The following is a 23,512-nucleotide window of genomic DNA, read 5'->3' on the forward strand; positions in this document are numbered from 1 at the left end:
TTCGCGGAGGCCAGAGACGGAATTTATTAAGATCTGCGGAAGCATAGGGGATGTACCACAAAATAGTTGGATTTACAACATGAAGTACGGTATCCATGTACAGTGTTGCCAGCAAAACCGGGCTACAGAGCAGAGGTTCACATTTCTTAAAGGCAATGGACATCTACTCTTGTCCTTAAGATAAAACAGGGGGGACCAGCAGGGGTCAATCTGATTTGCAGTTAGCACAGAATCTAAATCTAGTCGCGCAAATATAAGAAACCATAAGAAAACTATTAGAAAAATAGAACATCAAACAAGCAAAAAATATTATACAATTTACATAATAAAAACGCACAATTCTTTTAACAATGGCTCCATGTTCAGTAGAGGAAAAGTGCTCTGGAGAAACCACAGCTATTTCGGTTTGATAATAAACCCACTCTCACCACCATCATCACCCTTTGTGCTCCTTAAACCCATCCATGCTGAAAGGCACAACTTAAGCAGGAAACTTATTTTAAATACATATTATAACTTCTCAAATGGGAAAATAAGTCCCAAACTTAACAAAGTTTGTCATCAAGAAACACAAAATCATATAACCTTGTTAATAATTTAACAAAGTCTGATGCATCTTCCCAGCCCTGCTCCCCAGCCCTGAGAAACCCCAGGTGGGCAAGGTCTTTCACTGCCCGGGGGGGCGGGGTTCAGCTGGCAGCACAACACGCTCTCGGGGCAGTCCAGGGGCTCCTGAGAACTGCTCCTCGAGACCCCGGGCCAGTCCACGCCCCCCCTTGGAAGAGCACCACCACTCAGGGGAGCAAAGGGCACAGAAAGACTGGGTCATTGTGATCAGCAGAAAGGTCAGTTGACTTTCTGCCTTAACCACCCAGGAGGCGTCAAAACTGCGATGACGACACACGGAGTGTACATGGCTTCTCGCTCCACTGGATCAATAAAGCATTTCATTACCCAAAAGGTCCACGAGAGTCGAGTCAGACAAAATGTACATCTTGCTCTAAGAGCCTTACACGCGCTCTCACTGCCAAGGCAAACAGGTAGGTTTTAAATTATACTCACAATTATACACAACATATATTTTGTTCCATCTGAAGTGAACTCTGCAACAGCTCTGCACACAAGCGTCACACGCCTGCACCTGAAAGGCGAGGAGGTGCCACACTCATGCGTCTCCATCCAGCCTAGAACATTCGGGTGGGGGACTCGGCCTGAAGACCCCTCACTCCTGTCCTGGGGGAGGGGGATGGTTCTTGGGTGCCAAGAGGACAATCGGCTCTTAGTGTGGCAAGTGGGGCATTCAGAAAGATGGGTCCTGGTGTGGAGCCAGGCAGGTTTACTCTAGCAGGGGGGCCCCCGAATGCCTGTGGGCTCACCAGCAGTCTGGGTAGGGTCCACACACCCGGCCCCAGCCTCCCGCCCTATTGACAGCTCTGCCTCCTGTGTGAAGCTAGAGGCCCTCCTAGGCGGGCAGCAAGACTGTCAGCTCGCAATGTCTGCCTGCCTGCAGGTGGGGCCGGGCAGGGGGGCGGGGGGGCTCGGTGTAGCCTGTGTTGCCCCCATCGCCACCTCTACCCACAAGCAGCAGCAAACCACACAGCGAAAGGCTCCTGCTGGGCCAGGCGCGCCTCCCAGGTGTAGACGGTGTGCTGAAGGGGAGAAGGGAGCGGCCTGGGGGCTCTGGGTGAGGGGTGTAGCCCCCTCAGCACCACCACCTGTGGCTAAAGGGTGGCGGAGCGTGGTGTCCAAACCACCCGGGAGCAGGCGGCTGATCACCTGTTGGAGTCAAGACTCAAAGGAACAAAACCCCAAGTGGGGAAGCCAGAGCGGTGCTGACAACAGTATCAACTTGGAAGCTCCTCCCAAACGACCTGCAAAGAAGGTGCGGCCTCTGGGTCTGTAAGAACGAATCTGGCCCAAAGTCGGGGCAGCAGGGCGAGCAGGTGGGGTGGGACTGGTGCAGAGGCTGAGCGAGAAGGTTCTGGTCCCCATCCCCTCGGGGGGCTCACGTCCCCCTGCCTAGGGCCCAGGGGCTTCCCTGGCGTCCGTGGGCTCAGGTCCTTACGGCCCGCGCTTGCTTCTCTGAGGGTCTTCCCAAGGCCATGAGCGTGCAGGGGGGCACGTGCTCAGCAGAAATGGTCTTTGCAACCGACCAGGGTAACGGGGCTGCTGCACAGAGGGAAGCAGACACAGCAGCCCCAGAGGCCGTGTCTCCAGAAAAAGGGAATTTCTGACACATATTTCCAGTTTGGGGGGAGTCTGGGAGGGGCCGAGATGGGAGACGGTCGGGCACTTCCAGTGGTTGGTATGGGCCTGTGTGTCTGCGCCTGCTCAGGGGCAGGCGGGACAGGTGTGACGAGGAAGTCCACCAACCCGGGAGGCGCCCCAAAAACCCCATTCCCCTCCCTCGGCTGGCCCCCCGCCTCCCTCACACGCTCTGCCTCTGCGGAAAAACTGCAGGCAAAGCAAGAGAACAAATGGCCAAGAGGCAATCAAACCCCCAACAAAATAAGTTAATATTTACCAAAATATTGTACAGCACCAATCTACAAAATTTAAACACCCTTCTTTGGAAATCCGAGCTTTGGGCTCATACTCTCCCTCTGCAGACTCCCAGGCGGTACTTAGAAGAAAGCCTCCGTGAGGGACCAGCGTGGCCAGAACCCGAAGCCGAGGCTGGACCCTCCCCCGCCCCGTCTACTCATTCATTTGGCCGCGTCACTCATTCTTGCCATTTTTCTCCAAGAACCTTCTAGTGCAGAGGGAGAAAGGCCAAGTGCCAGCAGTTTATCAAACTTCTTTCCACCAGATTTGTGTCAAAGGCCAGAGGAGTAGATACGGGGGTCTAAGCTTCAAAAGCAGCATTTACATGGTCTGTGTCCAAATTTCCTGCCCTCACCTCCTGCCACCACGGCCCTCCCGTCCCCTGACTTGCACTCTCCGGGGAAGGAGGCTCGCCCTGGCTACACGGAGGGCCCCAGGCACGGGAACACCAGGGACCCCCAGAGGCCCAGGTCTAGGGCAGGGTCCCCAGCCCGATTACAAACCCGCAGCATCTGGACCACACACACACACACACACGCGCGCGCGCGGCACAGCCACAGAGCCCCAAAGTGTCTCACGTGCAGATCCCACACCCTGAGCAAACTCGGGGTGACGCTCGGTCGTTCTCCGGGTGCACAGCGAGCGCCAGCTGGACCGAGCGGGCCGACTCACAGCCACTGGCGAGGACTCAGTCTGCACAAGGCCTCAGAGGGGCCCGGAGCAGCGGGGAGCTGGCGCCTCGCTCAGAACCGTGGACACCAGCCTGGAGAACCGGGCGAGGCCGAGACCACCGGGCGGGCGAGGCGAGGTGCCAGGACCACGAGGCGCTGTTCCAAGCGCCGCAGGCCTGCGGCGGGTCCTACAGAGAAGGGGTCACGTTCCAGTTCCTCGGACTCAGCGGCGGTGACGGACTGGAGCCGCCGCCACTGGTGGGGGCCCCACACACGCGCCCTGGAGCCACCGCTCGTCCCCAGACGTGGTCCCCACATGGGGTCAGAGCAGCGGCCCCGCCTGGGGGGGGGGTCGGTCCTCAGGACCCCTGTGGAGGCGGCTGGGGCGGGGGGTGGCTAAGGGAGCGGCTGTCCTTGGGCGGCGAGGCTCGGGGGTGGGGGGGCCTCCTGTTCCGCGGGGCTCCGAGGGCATCCGGGGTGGCCGCGGGGGGCCAGGCGGGGAGGCGGCTGTGTGTCTGGAGTGCGCAGCTCTCGGTGCCCCCACAGTCCCTGCGGGTGCACCCCTGGCGTGACGAGGGAAGGTGAGCCCCGCTCTGGCCAAGGCCTGGGCAGCAGGGGCACAGAGCTGGCCAGCGGACCAGCGGAGGGACTGTCTCTCTGCTCAGAGGGGCGACTGCAGAGCTGGTGGCCGGCCGAGGCCACGCAGTCCCAGCCGCGGAGCTGCCCGGCGACCGGTGAGCTGGGCCGAGCAGGACGCGGGAGCTGGGGGCCGAGGCTGCGCCTGCCCCGACCATGACAGCAGGGATCTGTGGGCGCGGGGGGTGGGGGGGGGTCCTGGGTGGGGAGAGTGAGGTGCTGCCGGGGCCTCCGGGGCGTCCCTCGGGGCTGCCGCCGCCGCCTCCGGGGCCAGCGCTGGGTGTCACTTGCAATGGTCCAGGTTACCGTCAGGAGTCCTTGCTTGGTCGGCGGCCAGGGAGGCCTCCTCGCTGTGCCAGAGGCCGTAGCCGAAGTAGATGAAGAAGCCTGCGGGGGACAGCAGAGCGCAGGCATGAAGCGGGGTCCCGGGACGCAGGCAGGGAGCCCAGGCCAGAGCCAGCACGCAGCGGCACGGACGCAGCTCTCCCAGCAAGGCACCCCTACACGAGGCGAAGGCGGGTCCCTCTGGGCAGCCTCGCCAGGGCGGCTCCTGAGCAGTTGTGGGGGGGTGCCCAGGGGCGGGGGCACTGGTTCCTTGGCCTCATCTGCTGCGGGGGATAAGAGAGACCCTCCAGAAAGCGCCCGGTGGGGACAGTGTGACTTTCCAAGGGGCAGGAGGGCTCCCCAGGCTCTGAGCGGGTCTGTTCAGCTCGTTTTCCTGACACGAGTGACCCACACAGCGGGAGGCATTCAGGTGGCCTGGGAACGCACACAACTTACAAATCCCGCGTTCCCTTGTCTGGGCCAGAGGTCTGTGTCCTAACCACCCCTGAGGCCCCCCCTTGTGCCTGAAAGAAAGGACTCAGGCACCAAAAGCCCTGGGACCCAGAAGCCTCTCAGGGATGCTCCGCGACAGCTGCCAGCCCCCAAGTGCACAGCGCGGCCGGGGGTCTGGAGGCCACTGCTCGCATCAGGGACAAGGACTGGTGAAGGTCAGTCCCCTGGGCACTGGCACTGAACAAGAATCCTGAGTCCCTCTCTGCAGCCCCTGCTGTCGGAAGCCCAGAGAGGGGCCGTGGTCAATGCAATGCAGGGCAGGCACCGGAAGGGCGAGACCCAGCAGCCTGGACGCTGCTGTGTGGACTGAACTAACTGGTGTTTATCGACAGTGGACTCCCAGCCTTGTTCCACCAAAATGTCAGGCTCTTGCCCAACGAGGGAACAGTTGAGACAAAGGCTCTTCAGATGAAAAATTATCTCCAAGGGCGGGGAGGACCCACAGTCTACCAGCAGGTCCCCTCTGTCTGGGAAAACCGCTGACTATGGGGTTTCACTGTGTTTTGAAATCTGAAACCGGGGAGGCTGGGCGACAGTGCCCATGCAGTAGCAGGGAAGACAAGCAGCATGGCACAGGCTCGGGGGCGGGGGCCTCCGAGAGACGCTGGGCCCGGTGTGTGGGTCACTGCGAACCCACAACTCACGCACCTATCAGCATCCACACTGCAAACCGGACCCACGTGCCCTGGTCCAGCTGCATCATGAGATAGACGTTCACAAAGATGCTCAGGACGGGAAGTATGGGCAGGAAGGGCACCTGCGAAGACAGGAGGCGGCGTCAGGTCTGACTGGGGGGCAGAGAGCACGAGGCAGCACCCCTGAACCACTCAGCATAACTACCCGAGAAGAGACGGTGCGCCTGAGGTTGATCTGGACAGGGGTACTTCTGCGGGGAGGGGAGTGAGCGCCCACCCCTACCCCGCCCCCACCACACCCCACACCCCAGCCACCCCCACAGACACAGCCCCACACGCGCAAACCCTAGCAGGCAGGAGTTTGGTTCTAAGCTACTCATTGCCCAAGGGAGCTCTATTCCACCTCCGCTCTTGCTCTTCTTCTGAAGGCGCTAAAAGAGGGGCTTCTACTTCCTCTCTAAGGCTGAACTATGTCGTTATCTGCAGAATCTAAGCATGCAGACCGCGGTCACTCCCAGGCCTGGATGACAGGCAGAGAAGCCCAGGGGACAGGGCGGCAGGGGGTGGAGGGGGTGGGCGGTGCTTCCCCTCCCGAGAGCCAGGGGCAGGGAGGGGGCTCCCCCAGGGTCCTGAGGCTGGCCAGCCAGCAAGCACGTCCCTGCAGACAGCCAGACACACGCACCCCCCCAGGCCTGGCAGAGCCCACGTGGATGACCGTCTCCGGGCTTCCTTGCAGCCGTCAGGCCGAGCGGCTCACCTTGAAGGAGAGTTTGGTCTTGCTCTCAGGCTGCCGCCAGATGATGGCCGTGACCACCAAGCAGAGGAAGGCGGAGCCCATGAGCACGAAGACGGCCCAGAGCTGGCCCTGTACCAGGGCCGCCTTGCCGAGCACGGCCGCCATGCAGAAGGTGAGGATCAGCAGCGCTGCACGGGCACGGGGAGAAAACGCGCGTCAGCCCTTTCCCAGGCTCCCAGATGCCGTCCGCTCCCCGCCAAACCCAGGGAGAGGGAGGCTCCGTTCCTGCAGCACCGACCCCAAGACGGACGGAGTTACTGATGCCACGGTCCAGGGAGACCCGGCACATGCCCACCCCCGGGGGCGTGAAGCCACGCGGTGCCCACCAGCCGGAGGGCAACCACCGCGCTGGCGAGGGCAGACTCTTACCTATGAGGCTGGTTGAGATGTTCACAATCAGCCCAGAGAATTTGGAAGGCTCCGTGTTTTTGGGCGACAGCACAGTTTTCAGAGAAAACCTTTCCGCTTCTGGTAAAAAGCCCGTCTGGGAATCGCTGGTGCTCACCAGCTCGTTCTGGTCCACGGGGTCCAGCTCGTCGCTGGTTCGGGCCATCTGGTACACCATGTTCGGCTGCTCCGGCTGGTACCTGGAAAGCAGTGGATGGCCTGACCACCATGTGGGCTTTAATCCGGCCAGAGGACGCACGCGAACTCAAGTCCTCAGTAAGGCTTCGACCCCGGGCATGAAAGTGGAGCGCGGTCACAACGACACAGAGGAGGACCCCGGGCCCCCAGGCCTCGCCCTCTGCCCTGCGTCTGAGCACTGCCGCTCCCGCTGTCTCTGTTTGGAGGAGCGCGACCTCCACCGAGAAGCAGCCCAGAGGACGGTCCTGAGACAGTTCCTCTTGCTCTGAAAAGGAGCAGCCAGCCCTTGGATGCTCAGGCTTAGGCCACGTCCAGCAAAATGATGGTGTAGGAAGTGAAGTGAGGACGAAATAGAAAGCCGTAATGTGAGGTCCCATCTGTGCAGAGAGCCACAGAATGTGCCCGTGGGCTGATGGACTTGAGAGATTCTGTTTGCCAGACTTAACCGTATCAATTTATTTGAAAACTCCAAGTGCCTTAGGATAAATCACTCCACAGAGCTGGTGAAGGACCAGGCCTGTGGCCTGACGTCCAAGACACAAGTCAGCTGCAAGTGACACATTCATTTTCAACGAGGCTCCTTGTCTTTCGGCCAGAACGACAGAGCTCAAATCTTCTCCACCAGCTCTGAAAAAATGGAGTGCTTTACGAATTATTTTGCATACAATCAAGGAGCAAGTCTAAAGATATTTAACCATTTTTTTAACCGACTCACTTATACAACACCAGTCGGTCAATTAAGAAGGTGGGGTGGGGAGTTCCCATCGTGGCTCAGTGGTTAGCCAACCCGACTAGCATCCCCGAGGATGCGGGTTCGATCCCTGGCCTCGCTCAGTGGTTAAGGATCTGGCGTGGCCATGAGCTATGGTGTAGGTTGCAGATGAGGCTCGGATCCCGAGTTGCTGTGGCTGTGGCATAGGCTGGAGGCTACAGCTCTGACTGGTCCCCTAGCCTGGGAACCTCCATGTGCCGCGGGTGAGGCCCTGGAAAGACCAAAGGCAAAAGACAAAAAAAGGAAAAGGAGTGGGGTGGGGGACTCAGAGAAGATTCTAGCATTGAGCTCTCAGGATGGAAAAAGTGGTCAGAAACCAGCAGACTAGTTTCAGCGGATTCTCCACAGCCACTGCTGACGCTCAACCCAGATACCCTAGCCGCGGAGCGCACTGGGGACGGATTCCGAGGCCGTGAAGCATACATTCCTGAAAAGGAAGTAGGGCGCTCTGGCCAGGGGCCCAACACCGAGCAGCCCCACGAGCGCACGTTCTCAGGACGCACGCAGCCTGGGGACGTTCCTGGGTGTGAGGAAGCAGGGCCCTGTCTCCCGGAGCAAAAGAAAACCGGAGATGTGCTTAGTTTAAAGGGGACACTGCGGCAGCGAGAAGCCCAGGACACCAAGCCTGGGCCCGGAGCTGCTTTCTTACAGCCTCCACGGGGCTGGCCTGGTTCATGCACGGCTGAAAGCCGGAACCCGAGCGTCTTCCTGGACCTCAGCCCCGGCTGCTCCAGGCCCTGGAACAGAGCTTGTCCCTCCGGGGGCAGGAACGGGACACACGCAAGCATCACAGGGAGCCACGTTTCTGGCTTCTCCCAATTCCCACCACGGCTCGTCCCCAGGTCCCTCCTGTCCCAAGAACCTGGACCAAATGGAAATCATTAGCCTGAGCCTTCGAAGGCACTGACCCAAGAAACCTGGCCCAGCAGTAGGGCTGACAACCTGTCTGTACCCACCATCAGCCAGAAAACTCAGGGCCCATGAGAGAGAGAGAGGGAGGGAGAGAGAGAGGGAGAGGGAGGGAGAGAGAGAGAGAGAGAGGGAGAGAGAGGGAGAGGGAGAGAGGGAGGTGGGGCCGCCCTAACCCTCTTCAAGCACCTTCTCTGTACCCAGGCTTTCAACCTCCCGGCCCCAGCGTCTTCCAGGCAGTTCCCAAAGGAGCTGCCAACGACCGAGCTGTGCACTGTATAACCCTCGATGGTTTAACACGAACTGCTATGAGCAAGGCTAGCACGGGGCAGCTGCACATCTGTCCTGGAACCCAGACCGGCCATACGTACCGTAAGACCAACACACAGGCGGCCACCAACGAGTACGCCAGGAGCGTGCCAATGGACATGAGGTCCACCAAGTCCTTCAGGTCAAAGAGGAAGGCCATGACAGCTGGGGAGGGAAGAGACGTCCGTCAGGACCCACGGCCACACGCTGACCGCCAGCACCAGAAGCGCCGCCACCCCCGCCACCCAGGGCACGCAAGGGGCGAGCCTCTGCTCCCCCACCCGCCACCCTTTCTGTGAAAACACTGGGGCTGGCTTCAAGGAAAGGCAGGCTCAGGACCAAACCACATACACAGTGATCGACAGATGCTAACAATTACCAACGTTTATACTAACTGGTGAGAGTGCTTTTCATCGACAGGACCCTTTTTGACCCTTGTGGCAATTTTGCGAGCTCTCCCTGCACTACAGGTGGAGAAAGAGAAGTCCAGACACGCTGGGGGACTTACCTAAGGTCACACCGCTAAGAAGCGGAAAAGCCAGGATCTGAGCTAGGTGCTCACGGCTCTGAGCCCAGCATGGTCTCCTCAACACTGTGCTGACCCAGAAACATGTTCGTCCATCCACCCATCATCCATCTGCCAGCCAATGGCACTCATGAAAGCATGCCAGTCGCTACGTGGTAGGTATGTGCCATTGAACAGACAGGCACATCCCCTGACACACTGCATCACCAGGCAGAGGGATGAGGAGGCTGAGGGCAAGCCCGGGGCTCCAGGAGGACTCTCAGGGGCTCCTAACCCAGAAGTCGGGCATGGAGAGCAGCGTTATTCCCAAGCAAGACCAGCCCATTCACCACGACCCCGCTTACAACAAAACAAGACATGTCTGCTTATTTGAAAACCCTTTGTTACTTTTATGAGAATATGCATGTCTATTTATGTGGGGAATGTGTCAAGTTTCCCATTTAAAAACAACTTGGCTAGGAGTTCCCTTCGTGGCCTAGTGGTTAACAAGCCCGACTAGGATCTGTGAGGATTTGGGTTCGATTCCTGGCCTCACTCAGTGGGTTAGGGATCTGGCATTGCCATGAGCTGTGGTGCAGGTTGTAGATGCAGCTCAGATCCCGAGTTGCTGTGGCTGTGGTGTAGGCCGGCAGCTACAGCTGCGATTCCACCCCTAGCCTGGGAACCTCCACATGCCGCGGGTGCAGCCCTAAAAAGCAAATAACAACAACTTGGCTAAAATTGGGGTGTTTTCAAATCACATGCAATCAGTACAAGTTGAAACATAACAACAAATCATTACTTCCCACAGGTATTGGTTGAGCCCATGCAGACCACTGCAACTAAACCAAACGCCAACTGAGCCTAAACAAGAGAGTCAAAGAGCCGTGAGGCTTTGGGGCATCAGAGGGGGGTCCCGCTGCGTGAGCCGCAGATGCCCACGCTCCCCCTCAGAGAAACGTGAGCCCGGCTTCTTCGGTGTGAGGTGACTTCAGAAAACTCAAGGCTTATCTACCCCTCCTGCCAAATGAAAAGGAGTAAAATCCTCGGTTTGGCGACACCAGTACTTTGCCGTCCCTTTAAAGGTTAGAGCCCCTTAATCAGTGCGGGAAGGAGATTAAGGTCAAATTAAATGTAAATACTGAAAAAACACCATTTCCGGTTCCTTAATCCTTAGCCACGCTGGTGATATCCTGGCATACGAGGTTCCTGAACCTGACCCCTGCCATCAGGCCCAAGAACGCAGAGTCAGTCACACGACAGAGAAAAACTAGCTTCCTTTCGGGATGTAATAATGCACGGACCACGGTGCCCTCTGCCAAGGGCACGAACACTGCCAACCACTCACTCCCCGAGACAGCCCAACGCCTTACCTCCGGCGACCTGATGAGCCCAAGGGGCACAGCCGAGGCCAGACCAGGTACAAAGACCGGCTGTTCTACTCTCACAGGGAGGAACCAGCTCTTTGGCCCCGAACCAACCAGGAACCAGAGCCAGCACCACACCGACTAGGAGCACAGACCCTGCACCTCTGAGCCTCCACCTGGGGCCTGGGACACCCCTGCTCCCGGGGCCACGAAACACAATTCAAGGAGGAAACAGGAGACAAAGAGCTGTCTCCCTCCAGGGCGCCCGGGGCCTCGCTGCAATCTCTCCAGTCCATTGCGCTCCTCGGTCAGAAGGTCTTCTTGGACACGATCAGATAAGCTTCCCCCAGGAGCTCCCTGGTGGCACAATGGGTTAAGGATCCAGCGTTGCCACAGCTGTGGCTTGGATTTGATCCCTGGCCTGGGAACCTACCTATGCCACGGGTGTGGCCCAACAGAAAAAAAGGTAAGCCCCCGTCCCGGGTCTGCCACTGTTTATAAACTCAGGGCAACTGGCCTCACCAGCCACGTCCCCTGGGGAAGAGGTGGCATGTTTCATAAAACGTTGATTGTAAGAGACACTCACTTCCCAAGAGAAGTGACGTGGGGCTTTGAAGGGACAGTGTGTATTCTGAGCTCTGCCCAACGAGATGATAATCACTGAAAAACTCAAACATTTCCAGAATTCCATCACACCCTCTGTAAACCTGGCCTCTCTGCCTTTTATCAAAAGGGAATTAGTTACCTTGTAATAAGCCACATTCCAAGGGTGAAAAACAAATGTTAAAAAGACCAGCTATAACTCCTTAGAGACCAGCACCATTCAAGGTATTTCCCCAGGAAATAACTGCTCCACCGTTAAAATACCGGCGTGTGAAACGAGCTCCAGTTCTTACCGGCAATGGCGCCCGAGGCTAACGTGGCGATTATTGGTGTTTTGGTCCGGTCGTTGATCTTGGCCAAAAACTTAAACAGCAGCCCGTCTTCAGCCATGGCATAGATAACTCGCGGCATGGGGAACATGGAGCCTAAAAGGCTGGATGGGAGGAAGCGAGACGCATCTGCACAATCGCCCACCGGCAGTCAAGGCAGCACCCGGCAGCGGCCAGAGGCCTGGGCTCAGCAGCACGCCAGGAAAAGCACTCACTGCAGGTCTGTGTTAAGTGCAGGACCAGGAAAGGTCTACCGTGAACCAGCGGGGCATCAGGATGTAACTTTTTGGAAGAGAAACTGATTATTTCTAGCTGAATCAAAGAGAAAATCAGAGCATCGCTGCTGCACTTGAGGGGACCTCTCTGCGGTCAGCCGAGGTCCTGCACACATTTCTGTGCGTCCAGGCCAGCAGGAGCGAGCAGGGCAAACTGTTTCTCCTCAAAAGCCACTGGCTCCCTTTTTCAAACTGGGGGCCACAGAGGGGGCCTGAGCCAGTGGCCATGGTCGGGGGGCAGACGGCCAGGCCCTTGCTGAGCAGAAGGTGCTAAAACATGGGGCTTGGGTTCTTCGCGATGAAATGTCAGGAGCACAACAGCCCTTGGGGTGGCTGACAGCAGCGACAGGGGGAGAAGCCACAGCCAGGGTCGGGGGGTGCAGCTCTCTCTCCAGGGAGGAGAGGGATGCTTGCAGCAAACCCACACCCCCGGGAGCCCGGCTCCTCACCTGGTGGAGAGGGCGCAGAGGGAGCCCACAGCCACGGCGTACTTGGCACCATCCCAGCCCACGTGCTTGAAGGCGTCGGGCAGGGGGCTGTCCTTGTCCAGGCAGAAGTAGGGCATCATGAGCGTGAGGGCGGCCGACACCCCGAAGTAGGCGATGAAGCAGATCAGGAGTGAGGCGACGATGCCCACGGGGATGGCCTTCTGGGGGTTCTTGACCTCCTCCCCTGGAAGAAGGAAGGGTCAGGGGGTACTGGCGGGAGGGGGCTGGGGCCTTCCTGGCTCGGGGGAGGGAGGGGGCGCCCTCAGCACTGAGGACCAGAGCACACGGTGCCCGGGACAGACGGCCTTCTCGGCCTTCCCACTGTGGCTCAGCAAGGACAGGCCGTCTCCTCTGGCAGAGACAATGTGGGAAGCCCAGGAAGGGCTGTTCAATCTGCCACGATGACAGCGCTGGTGGCCCCTTTTCTCCCGGGTGGGGGACGGGGAGGAGGCAGATATGCAGTCAGCTACAGCTGCGACGTCAGCATCCGGGCTCGAGGCCAGGGCCCAGCACGTGGGGAGGTGCCGGGGGCGGGTGAGCAGGAAGCTACACACCCACACGGTTCTCGGGAGGGAGACACACGCCCCCAGGAAGGGAGAGAGCGGCCGCGGCCAGGTGAGCCCAGGTGTGCCCAGGGGAGCCAAGGGCGGGCGTACCTGTGGTAGCGATGCAGTCAAAGCCCACGAAGGCATAGAAGCAGGTGGCTGCCCCTGACAGCACGCCAGAGAACCCGAAGGGCATGAACCCACCGACGCCTGGCTTCCCCACCTTCGTGGCACTGGAACAAAGAGCCACAGTCAAGATCACAGCACCCACTTGGGGCCCCGATGAGGGGCCACCCCAGGCAGCACCCCACCCGACAGCCACTCCTGTGGCCAGGACTCCCACCCTCAGCGACCGGTCCTGGGGAAGTTGTCACAACCACTCACGCCTGGGCAGGAGGAAGCCCTGCGCATGAAGCCCTTCCCAGAAGCACCTGCTAAACACCGACTGGGGACAGGGATCGCGAGGCAGGTGCCCAGCGGGAGAGGAGAGGGACCCACACCAGAGGCCCCTCCCTAGGACCCGCAAAGAAAGAGGGTCCTCAGGGCACAGCCCTGCCCCACGTCGGCAAGCACGGGTGTTCTCAGGGCTGCCAGCAGCTCACCGCTCCAAGCCACTGTCCTCGGGATTCACGGACTGGCCAGTGGAACAGACACACTGGACCCGGCTATGTTCTAGTCGGGGAGCCTTACCCCAACTCCTAAATGACGAGCACACTTCTCAGTTTCAGAAACAGCCCCGGAAAGCCAGGGCTTGGGGATTTTCTCAAACATGGGCCTCCCTGTAGCAAGTGCAAGAAACGCATGCATGCCAGACGCAGGAAAAACCACTGCCAGGCTGACACGAAGTGTGTCCATTTAAAGTATGACTAAAACACACCCACAGCCGGGTACAAAGGCGGGACCGGTAAGTCAGCCAGGCACAGGACGCAGGGCAGGGCTGCGTCCTCCCGCCCCCAGCTGCCCACAGGCAGCCCCGCACCCCCCAGGTCTGCCCATCACTAAGCGTGCAGAGCACTCCGGAGAGCTGACCACTATTGTGAAAAGTGGCTGAAGCTTAAAACAAAACACTTGACAGGCAGCCAGCGCGGGAAGGGGGGGATGGGAAGACCAAAGGGGGCGGGGTCCCCAGGGGGCTCCCAGCAGACCCTTTCAGCACCCGAACACTAATGGAAGGACACGGGTCTATGCCCAGGGCCCCTGTCGCTGCCAGCCGGACAGACAGACAGACGGACAGGTACGGAAGGGCTGCAGATGCCCCCGGCATCAAGGGCTGGGAACAGCCGTGGGTCAGAGCGTGAACCCCAGGGTCTGCTTTAAACCACCTCCAGGCAGAAGCACCTGGAGAGGTTCTGGGAACCCCATTTTCAGGGAGGAAGAAGGGGTGGTCCAGCACACTCATTAAACCCCAGGGAGAGACGGGACTGGGGAGAGGACGAGGGCTGGACGCGCCCCCATCACGCGGATGGAGACACAGGACAGACAAGCACGGGGACGGCAGAGGGCGAGGAGGCAGAAAGCGGCCTCTGGGCTCCTCAGCGCAGGGACGGGGAGGAGTCAGACAGCGGCGGAGCAGAAGGACCGCGAGGGACAGGGAAGGGTGTCCCTCTGCTCTCCATGAACTGCGAGCCAGCTCTGCCACTGGGTCCCCTCAAAACCACCGCTAGGCTCAGGGGCTGGGACTTCAGGCACCTGTGACAAAGGCCGAGCTCCTGACACGAGCAGGTCTGCAGAATTCGCAGGTGCGTGACCAGGTGTGGTGAGCAAGTGGCTGTGCGACGCTACTTTTTATGTAAGGAGAGGGAAACCCCATACACAGTACACATGCACTATTCAAAATAAACATAAAGACACACCCGCAACTGCCTGCGCTTCAACAAAAGCTGAAGCGCACACACAAAACTAACAAAACCAATTACCCACGGGGCGGGAGGATGAGGTAGAGGCAGGAGCGGGAACAGCTTCTCAGTGTAAACGGGTTTATAATATTGTGACGGAAACTATGGTAATATAGTCTCTACTCCAAAACTTAAACTCAAATTTTAAGGAAAGTCTGGCTGTTCCTAAACCAGGGGGCAGCGTATCGCTACAAAACCACTGCAAAGTCCACTCTACATAGCCTCTCACCAAGACACTGAGAAATATTTTTTAAAGGCTCTTCATATAAATCAACTAAAAAGCCATTATCCGCACGTGGTGGTCGTAAGCACTGGCCATCTGGCATCTTATACATGAAGAAATGGGGATGCATGTTCAGAGAAGTAGCCAGGCCACTGCCTGGCAGATGTCACCTGGAGCCCGAGGAGGCTGAGCCCAGACCTCAGGTCAGGGTCTGGCCCCTGTGTCTGGGTGACCAGCCCTTCTGTACACCAGTCACCCGGTTACTCAGAAGTAAGCAAAAAGAATCACTGTTCACAACAGCCGAGACATGGAAACAACCTCGATGTCCACTGACAGAGGTGTGGGTAATGAAGATGTGGTACATATACACAATGGAATACTACTCAGCCATAAAAAAGCATGAAATAACACCATTTGCAGCAACATGGATGGAGCTAAAGATTCTCATACGAAGTGAAATAAGTCAGAAAGAGAAAGACAAATACCAGATATCTCTTATATGTGGAATCTAAAATACGGCACAAATGAACCTATCTACAGAAGAGAAACAGACCCACAGACACAGAGAACAGAACTGTGACTGCCAAGGGGGAGGGGAGATACAGGAGGGATGGATAGAGAGTTTGGAGTCAGCAAAGGCAAACTCTTATTTACAGGATGGCTAAGCAACACGGTCCTACTGTACAGAGAACAGGGAGTTATATTCAGTAACCTGTGACAAACCACAATGGAAAAGAATATGAAAATGAATGTGTGTGTGTGTAACATAACTAATTACCTTGTTGCACAGCCGGAACGAACACAACACTGTAAATCGAATATACTTCAATAAAGTAAACTGCACCCCAATACTGGGGGCGCTCGGGCCTACCTCCCACCCTCTGCCCTGGCACAAACTGCGTGCCGTCCCTGAAAGCCACACTCCCTTCTCCTCACGGGAAAGGAACTCTAATTACTTCAACCAGGCACGGGACCCCCGAGAATAGAGAAAAGGGCCCTCGGACTGGGCCTCGGGGTGAAACCACGGACGCGAGCAGACGTGGCGAAAGCACCTCCCGAGACGGGTGGGGTGAAGCCGGCGGCGGGTGCTCTTCTGCTCTTCCGTTTCCTTCCTGCTGGCGGAGTGGCCGTCTCGGCCGTCTCGGACCCCGAGGAAGAGGCCGGCCAAGGCGACCTCCCGCAGGGCCGACTTGAGAGGAGCAGGGCTGCGCTCGTGGGGCCGGGGTTACTTCTGCGGGTCCGTTCTGACCGACGGCACCCGATGGCTTCCCCAAGGTGCCTCCGTGCGGGGCTGAGGCTGTCCCGTTCCACCAGCTGCCCGTCCCCAGGACCCTGGCTGGGACGGCCGGGGCAGCACAAGGCCAGGGCAGACGCCAGCGGCCCCTCTCCCAGGCGGGGCTCATGGGGTGGGGGCTCTGCCGGCGCCACCGCCGCAGAACGAGCACCAGGGGTCACAGCCTCAGGCGGTCCGGGCGCCTCCTCGTCCCCGAGAGCTTTGGTTGGGACATGCTCTCCTCCTTCAGGAAGACAAGCAATTTCCTGCGACACCACGTGGCTGCTGTCAGAAACACAAACCTACGGCTGGGGGACTAAAAGGAAGAAAGATGCTTCCAGGTTCTGATAACACCAAAGAGCAGCGCTCCGCTTCTTAGACCTGTCGACCCCGCGCCCTGCAGGGCAGCGTGCCTAAGGTGGCGGCAGACTTAACTCAAGGGGCCCCACCTGCGACCAAGAGGCCGGACTAGAGGCCAGAGGTTCATCACGGATGGGTCACACAGAGTGACCGCGGCCAAGGACAGTCACCACCACCAGCTGACACGAACAACCTCCTTCAAAAGCAATCAAACTCAGTCTCCATCGACAGCCAGAAAACAAGAGGTGCCTCTTCGCTGAACCCTTGATCTGCAAGAGTTTTCAGAGTCCCCTATGTCACTCCCAAGCATTTCGTTTTTTTGTTTGTTTTCTTTTCAGAGCCGCACCCGTGGCATATGGAGGTTCCCAGGCTGGGGGTTGAATAAGAGCTACAGCTGCTGGCCTACACCACAGCCATGGCAACACCAGATCCAAGCCGCATCTGAAACCTACACCACAGCTCATGGCAATGCCAGATCCTTAACCCACTGAGCAAGGCCAGGGATTGAACCCGCAACTTCATGGTTCCTAGTCGGGTTCATTAACCACTGTGCCATAAAGGGAACGCTCCTCCCCCACCGCCCCCCGCCACAGCCAGCACCTTTCAAATTGGCCTTACTCCTCTCTGAAGTCATGGGCACCAATAAATTTGGCAGAATTTGCCTCGGGAATGCTTGGGAATGATACTAAAAAATAGAAGCCTCATTTCTCGTAATTGAGTTTTGTCCCCAGAAGGAAGGCTCTTTTATTTGCACTGTGAACCACATAATATGAGAGTTAATGCTTGAGTGTCCTGTCTGCCTTCCAGTGTGAACCAGGTACACACCAGGCCCGCCCACAGATCAGGCCACTGGAGGACGAGTGACCGCTCGAGCCCCGCGTGGGATCCCCGCCTCCCCTGCAGCGAGAGGCGGCCGCCTCCAGGACCCTGGTCAGTGGCGTGTGGGCGGAAGGGACATGTGTCTTCCGCATTCGAGCACGCAGTCCTCATCCTCGGTCCCTTTCTGGGCGAGCTGGGTCCTGCCTGAGCCCACAGCTCGGCTCCCACCAGGCACGTGAGGACAGCGCCATAGGGAACAATAGAAAAGCCACATGGACCATCTGGGGGCCTGACATCATTTTAAAGCCACTGCATTTGAGGAGGGGGGCTCTTCATCAGAGCAGTTTCACCTTTAGCCATAATTACAGCAGAACTGTAGACAAAACCACAATCCCCCTTCTCCATCCTAGGACCTAAACTGCACCTGAGAAATCTGACAAAAAAGAACAACAAGACACCGTACAAGCGTCTGGCTCATCCCAGATAAGATGAGCTTGTCAGGAAGGCAGCACACCGTGGCCTGAACAGCCAGCCACCTGCCTCCAGCCCTGGTGTCCTGAGCCACAGACACAGAAGGGGTGGCGCTGTGATATCTCAGGGCTGACACAGCCCAAGTTCAGTGTGAGAGAGACTATTATTATCACATGTTGATTCTCTGATAAAAGCCTGTGATCAAAGTTCCATGTATTTCTTCTTTGTTCTAGGTTATTAAATAGGAAGGCATTTCAAAAGAAAGTGGTATCACCATAGCACTGCAGAGAAAAGCTTTTCTGAAAACAAAATTCAGAGGATGACCATGAACCAGGGTAGGAGAGGAAAGGGTGACTGAGTCTGACAACAGTACCCAAGTATGTACGATCTGGAGCTGGAAGAGAGACGCTCGTCCCCAGCATCGTCCTTTGTCCCACAGCGTCCAGCCAAGGACAAGGCTATGAAACTTAAAAGAAATTTCAAACAAATAAAATACCCTCAGCTACTTGACTGCAAAAAATAAATCAATAATAACAAAATAGTCTAACTCAAAATTACATCTTTTGGAAAAGACCCGTATTGCAGCCAATGACAGCCCAACCCCAGGAGCGGTCCCGCGTCCGCAGCCACACTCACTTGTTCAGGCAGAGATGACCGGAGGTGTTCCGGAAGTCCTCCTCCGTGAGCTGCCAGTTTTTGATGGATCCTTTCACAAATCCTGACACCATTATGAAGCCCAGGACCAGAACGTTGATACACGTGAATATTTTGTTGACCATGGCTGACTCTTTCACGCCCAGAGTTAAAAGTCCTGCAGAAGCACACAAGCAGAAGCTCTGTCTCAGGGTTAACCTTGTACCAGCCCAGCCCCTGGCACAGGGATGGGGACGAGAGGGCGACCAGTAAAGAACCCAAGCAGCGTCGAACCTCGAGAGAGGAGGGGGCTGGAGGGATCCCCATTCTAGAGGCAGGAGCAGGATAACCCAAGTCCCGGGGTGCTGAACAGAGCCATCAAGGTTGGCCTTCCACGTGCCCCCTGGCACTGAGACGCTAACCTGCTGGAGACCAGGGAAACTGCCGACCGAAGCAGTAAACAAACTCGGCGCATGTGCAAAAGCACAGCCACCAAGAGAGAGCTTTATCATTACCTGCACCTGATTTTGCTCACGAACCTACGTCACCTTCCCTGATAAAAGGCATGTGGGCTAAAGCCTGGGCGCCTTGGTTCTGCGGAACGGAGGGCCTCCTGGTCCCCCACTTTCTAGATGCGAAAGAGTCTTGTGTGTTTTATTACGCCGCGTGGTCCCTCTTCCAGGATCTCCTGTTGCCCTGGGCGCTGGATGCAGCACCAACCCAGGGGCACCAAAGGACAGCAGAGATGGGACATCTGAGTGAAACCACCTGGGGAGCAGGGTTTCACTGCCCCGCGGGACAGGCGCAGCCTCCCGGGAGACAGGAGGTTTTCAGATGAGGAGCTGTTCAGAGGTAGCGCGGGGAGTCACAGTGTTAGCGATGATGCCATCAGGACGTGGAACCCTGAGCACGCAGGGTCCTCCTTGACTCAGTGCAAGTACAACAGTGGCTAAAAGAGACTAGTTCCAGCTTGTAAACGCAGGTTAAAAATACCAAGTCATAAAAACACATAGGACAGACGTGTGGTTGCTGAGGGCAGGCAGGAGACAGACGGGGAGGGAAGGATTGGGAGTTAGGGGTTAGCAGATGCAAACCACCACGTACAGGACAAAGAAACAAGGTCCTACCGTACAGCACAGGGATCTAGATTCAACAGGCTGTGATGAAACACAATGAAAAGAAAACACACACATGAGCCGCACGACAACGCTTTCCAGCAGGACTCCTCGGGGACCCCAGGGCATACGCCGCTAAGAGACCCTCGGCTGCGAGAGAAAGCAGGCAGGGCAGGAGCCCAGGGACCGTGGCCCCCTCTGTGATCGGAGACACCGGTCCGGCCACGTACGTCTCTTCCACGCTTGGAAACAGAAGATGTTCACGTGACAGGCATTGGAAGAGGACTGAGCAGCGGATCACGGGGACACGTCGCCCCCCCTGCTCTATTTGATTGTTCTTCGCATCCCTCCCGTGCGTTTAGGAAAAGCTCACGGGGCCAAACTTAATTTCGGATACACGCTCCTGCCAGCTAGGCCAGGAGCACTGCCGACACCAGCCGGGGCAGAGGGCTTCTCAGTCGCGTGGTGTGTACAACACGGCACGTTGCTTCAGAACCCCGTCCGAGATTTTCTAACCTCAAAGGGGACTCGATCTGCATTTCAGCGGCACGTTTGTTTATATCAACAAACCTGCATCCCCCAGCATCTGAGACTCCAAAAACCGTCACTAGGAAGACGCTTCCATCAGCTGTGTTCCAGCCATGACTGCGATTATGAAATTCTCTCCAGCAACTTTGCGGTGAAACTTATTTAACTTAAAGGGTGTTCTGCCGGCTGCTGTGTGTAAAATCACCCGAGACACCGCCAGCAGCGAGGCACGGTCCGCGTGCCAGACAGCGCTCACGCCTCCACCCAGCCCTGGCTAGCAGCGCCAGCTTCTCTCTCCACATGGTCATCTGCCACGTGAACACAATCTCAATTCCTGGGTCACTTGTACAAAAAGCCTTCAGCACCAACAAATCCTCACTCCACGCTTAGCAAACACCTGAAGTTCTCTTGTAATTAAATGACAGACAGCTCAGCAGCTATTCAATAAGCCGATCCTCTGTGAACCTCCTAGAAGCCATTTCGACAGAAAAGCTGTCAGCGTTAATTACAAAAAGGAAAAGAAGAAAGCGGGGGGGGGGGGGGGGGGTGGGGCAATGGGAGAAAGAAAAGGAAGAGGCCGCCTTGGTGGCAGCCTGCCCTGGACTGCGACCGCTCGCTGCGACCCAGTGCCTCTCAGCGCGGCTTTACCCGTTAGGATGAGAATTATGATCACGGCAAAGATGTCTGGGTTTTCGGCCAGCACCCCGGGCGCATGCAGGGCCATGTGGGCCCGGGAGAACTCCCCGATGGGCTTGCCGAGCAGCTCGTCAAACGTCGCACTCCAGGCTCTGGCGACGCTGGATGTACCTGCGGAGAGACCCACACCGTCAGACGAGACTCAAGGGCAACAGTTGGCAGCTCTGGTCCTCAGGCACCAGGCGGGGACCACGGCCGGGGCACGGGACCCGGGACGGGCTAGCTCAGACGTGAGGGGCAGTGTGTCTGCAGAATCGGGACGCAGGGCTCAGGAGGAAACAGGCTGGCCATCACCACCCAGACTCACATGTACACCGTGTGTTTCAAACGTAGGTACAATTGAACGGTAATAAATTTTAACGCAGTGTAACCCTTACCACCCAGAGGTACCGTGGCAGCACCGGGTCCTACCCATTTGGATCCATTACAGAAAGAGACCCTGGGGCAGACCACGTGTGGGCTGCAGGACCTGCTCCGGGCCACCGGCAGCCCCAGGGGCCACATTCCTCAGGAGGCCCCTTCTCCCAGACGCTCCAGGCGGCCGAGCAGGCAGGGCCTGGGCCCCTGGAGGAGGGCACCCCGGAGATCGGCTCAGGCTGGTCCCCACCCCCGCAGCAAAGCCCGGGCTCACCCTCCGCAGGCGTCAGGCACCCACTCCGGCCACAGGCCAGCAGGCTCTGACCTTGGGGACAGAAACAGACGCCCCACCCAGCACCTCGAATACCAACAGCAACTGACTGCCCGCCCCCCACCACCTGAAAAACGTAACTGCCTTTCCAGCAGTTTCTCAGGAAACGTCACTGAAGTTCCAGTATCCACAGAACCCATCTTTCTTTCTTCTCCAAGGGGGCTTGCTTCACACTCGATTTCAGCACTTGTTCTCATGCCAAGTATTTTCCCAAAAACTCAGAACTGTGACCACATTGCTTTATCTGGATTGGCCAGTCTATTAGAGGAATTCTGTCCAGTCAGGCCATGACCCAGTGAAGAAAAAAGGTTACTACCTGCCCCTCCCCGGGCCAGCTCACTGCCAAGGGGCCTCCCTGCTGGGTGACAGGGTGCCCCGCCCTTCCTTCCGGCTTAGCCACCCCCATCTCTGAATCATCACGGCTTAAAAAAAAAACACATCTGGGAGTTCCTGTTGTGGCTCAGTAGTAATGAACCCAACCAGGATCCATGAGGACACGGGTTCAATCCCTGGCCTCACTCAGTGGGTTAGGGATCCAGCATTGCCATGAGCTGTGGTATAGGCCTTGGCGTTGCTGAGGCTGTGGGTGTAGGCCAGAGGTTACAGCTCTGACTCCACCCCAGCCTGGGAACCTCCATATGCCAAAAACCAAAAACCAAAACAAAACCACACTGGCCTCCTCATTGTTCTGACTCGTCCCCACTGAGGTCTGATGCACCTGGTCACTCATGCAAGGGCTGCGCTGTGCTGCCCGCAGGCAGCCTCTCTGCCTTCCACGAAAGGAAAAGGGAAAGGTGGAACAGTCAAGCAAGGCACCAGGTGCCCGGAGGAGCTGGACCCAGCCCGCCAGGGGAGCCCGGGGGGGCGCGGCCCAGGGTCTGCAGGAGGAACACCAGAAGGGACAGAAGGGCAGGGTGGGCCCGGGCCCCCTGGCCTTACCGATGATGTAGGAGAGGATGAGGTTCCAGCCGGTGATGAAGGCCCAGAGCTCGCCCACGGTGACGTAGCTGTAGAGGTAGGCCGAGCCCGTCTTGGGGACCCGCGCGCCGAACTCGCCGTAGCAGAGGCCGGCCAGCACCGAGGCCAGCGCGGCGATGAGGAAGGAGAGGACGATGGCGGGGCCCGCGTCCTCCCGCGCCACCGCTCCGGCCAGGACGTAGACGCCGGCCCCCAGCGTGCTGCCCACCCCCAGCGCCACCAGGTCGAACGTGTTGAGGCAGCGGGACAGACGGCTCTGCTCGTGGCTGCAGTCCACCACCTTCCGCCGCAGCATCTGCTGCCCGATGCCGGCCAGCATCTTGCACCCCATTGCGGTTCAGACCTGCCGAGGAAGGGGACAAAGGCGTCTGTGGCACCACGGCCCCGGCTGGCGGCCCCCAAGCCCTCTTGCAGCAGCACGGACAGCGAGGGGGTCCCGCGCGCTCCCTCACTAAAGCCTTCTGTCTCAGACGTCCACCGTCCACCGTCCGAACACCAGCCCCCGCTCCCTGGTGGCAGGAGGAACACCGGGAGGCCGACACACTGGTCTCTGAGCTTCCTCCACACTGATTTTGGTTCTTAACCGAGCGCCTCCCACGGGCAGAAATCCCACGAGAAGCACAAATGAAGGACATGGTGCCTGCCTGCAGCCGTCACACCCGACTCAGCAGCAAAAGCAAGGTGCCAGTCCAAGCGTGCTGCTGCGGGAGGCAAACGACCACAGGGTGTAGTTATTAAAACCCAGAGGCTTGCAGGGCAATGACAATGCTTTGTGGGCCTTCCCAGGACCGTCCGAAGGCCAAGCTGTTTCTGCTTCAACAGCGTCAGGTCCAGAGCAGAGAAGTTCAGGTTATCACTAGTTAGGGCTCTTTGTAACTGTGGCTACTCCAGAAAGTGCTTTTCCTCTGGACCAAAACGGTGGTCCCAAGTGCCACATGGGACACACTCCTGATTTTGTACCAAGAGGGGTCACGTGCACATAAGGCTCTCCTCACCCAATGAGGCCCGGGATGCCGCCCACATGGTC

The 23,512-nt window shown here is 57.9% G+C and overlaps 1 protein-coding gene across 5 annotated transcripts in view; it reads right to left on the reverse strand.

Annotated features, from left to right (window-relative positions):
- SLC7A1 (solute carrier family 7 member 1) overlaps positions 1-23,512 on the reverse strand; it is a 66,688-nt gene continuing 43,176 nt past the window's right edge. For 3 of the 5 annotated variants that reach the window (XM_084981152.1, XM_021065162.2, XM_021065163.2), the window contains 11 exons: positions 22,447-22,828; positions 20,772-20,930; positions 18,484-18,658; positions 12,918-13,039; positions 12,223-12,445; positions 11,463-11,602; positions 8,757-8,859; positions 6,489-6,706; positions 6,081-6,247; positions 5,337-5,445; positions 1-4,238 (listed from right to left, as the gene is read on the reverse strand). In XM_084981152.1, coding sequence (XP_084837278.1) covers positions 4,135-4,238; positions 5,337-5,445; positions 6,081-6,247; positions 6,489-6,706; positions 8,757-8,859; positions 11,463-11,602; positions 12,223-12,445; positions 12,918-13,039; positions 18,484-18,658; positions 20,772-20,930; positions 22,447-22,816 — 1,890 coding nt within the window. In that variant the 5' untranslated portion in view covers positions 22,817-22,828 and the 3' untranslated portion in view covers positions 1-4,134. 5 annotated transcript variants of the gene reach the window in all.

Source organism: Sus scrofa, chromosome 11 (genome assembly GCF_054392235.1).
Source record: "Sus scrofa isolate SSC_HxYL_T2T_F1_AM1 chromosome 11, Sscrofa_HxYL_maternal_Yorkshire_Landrace_v2.0, whole genome shotgun sequence".
NCBI lineage: Eukaryota > Metazoa > Chordata > Mammalia > Artiodactyla > Suidae > Sus > Sus scrofa.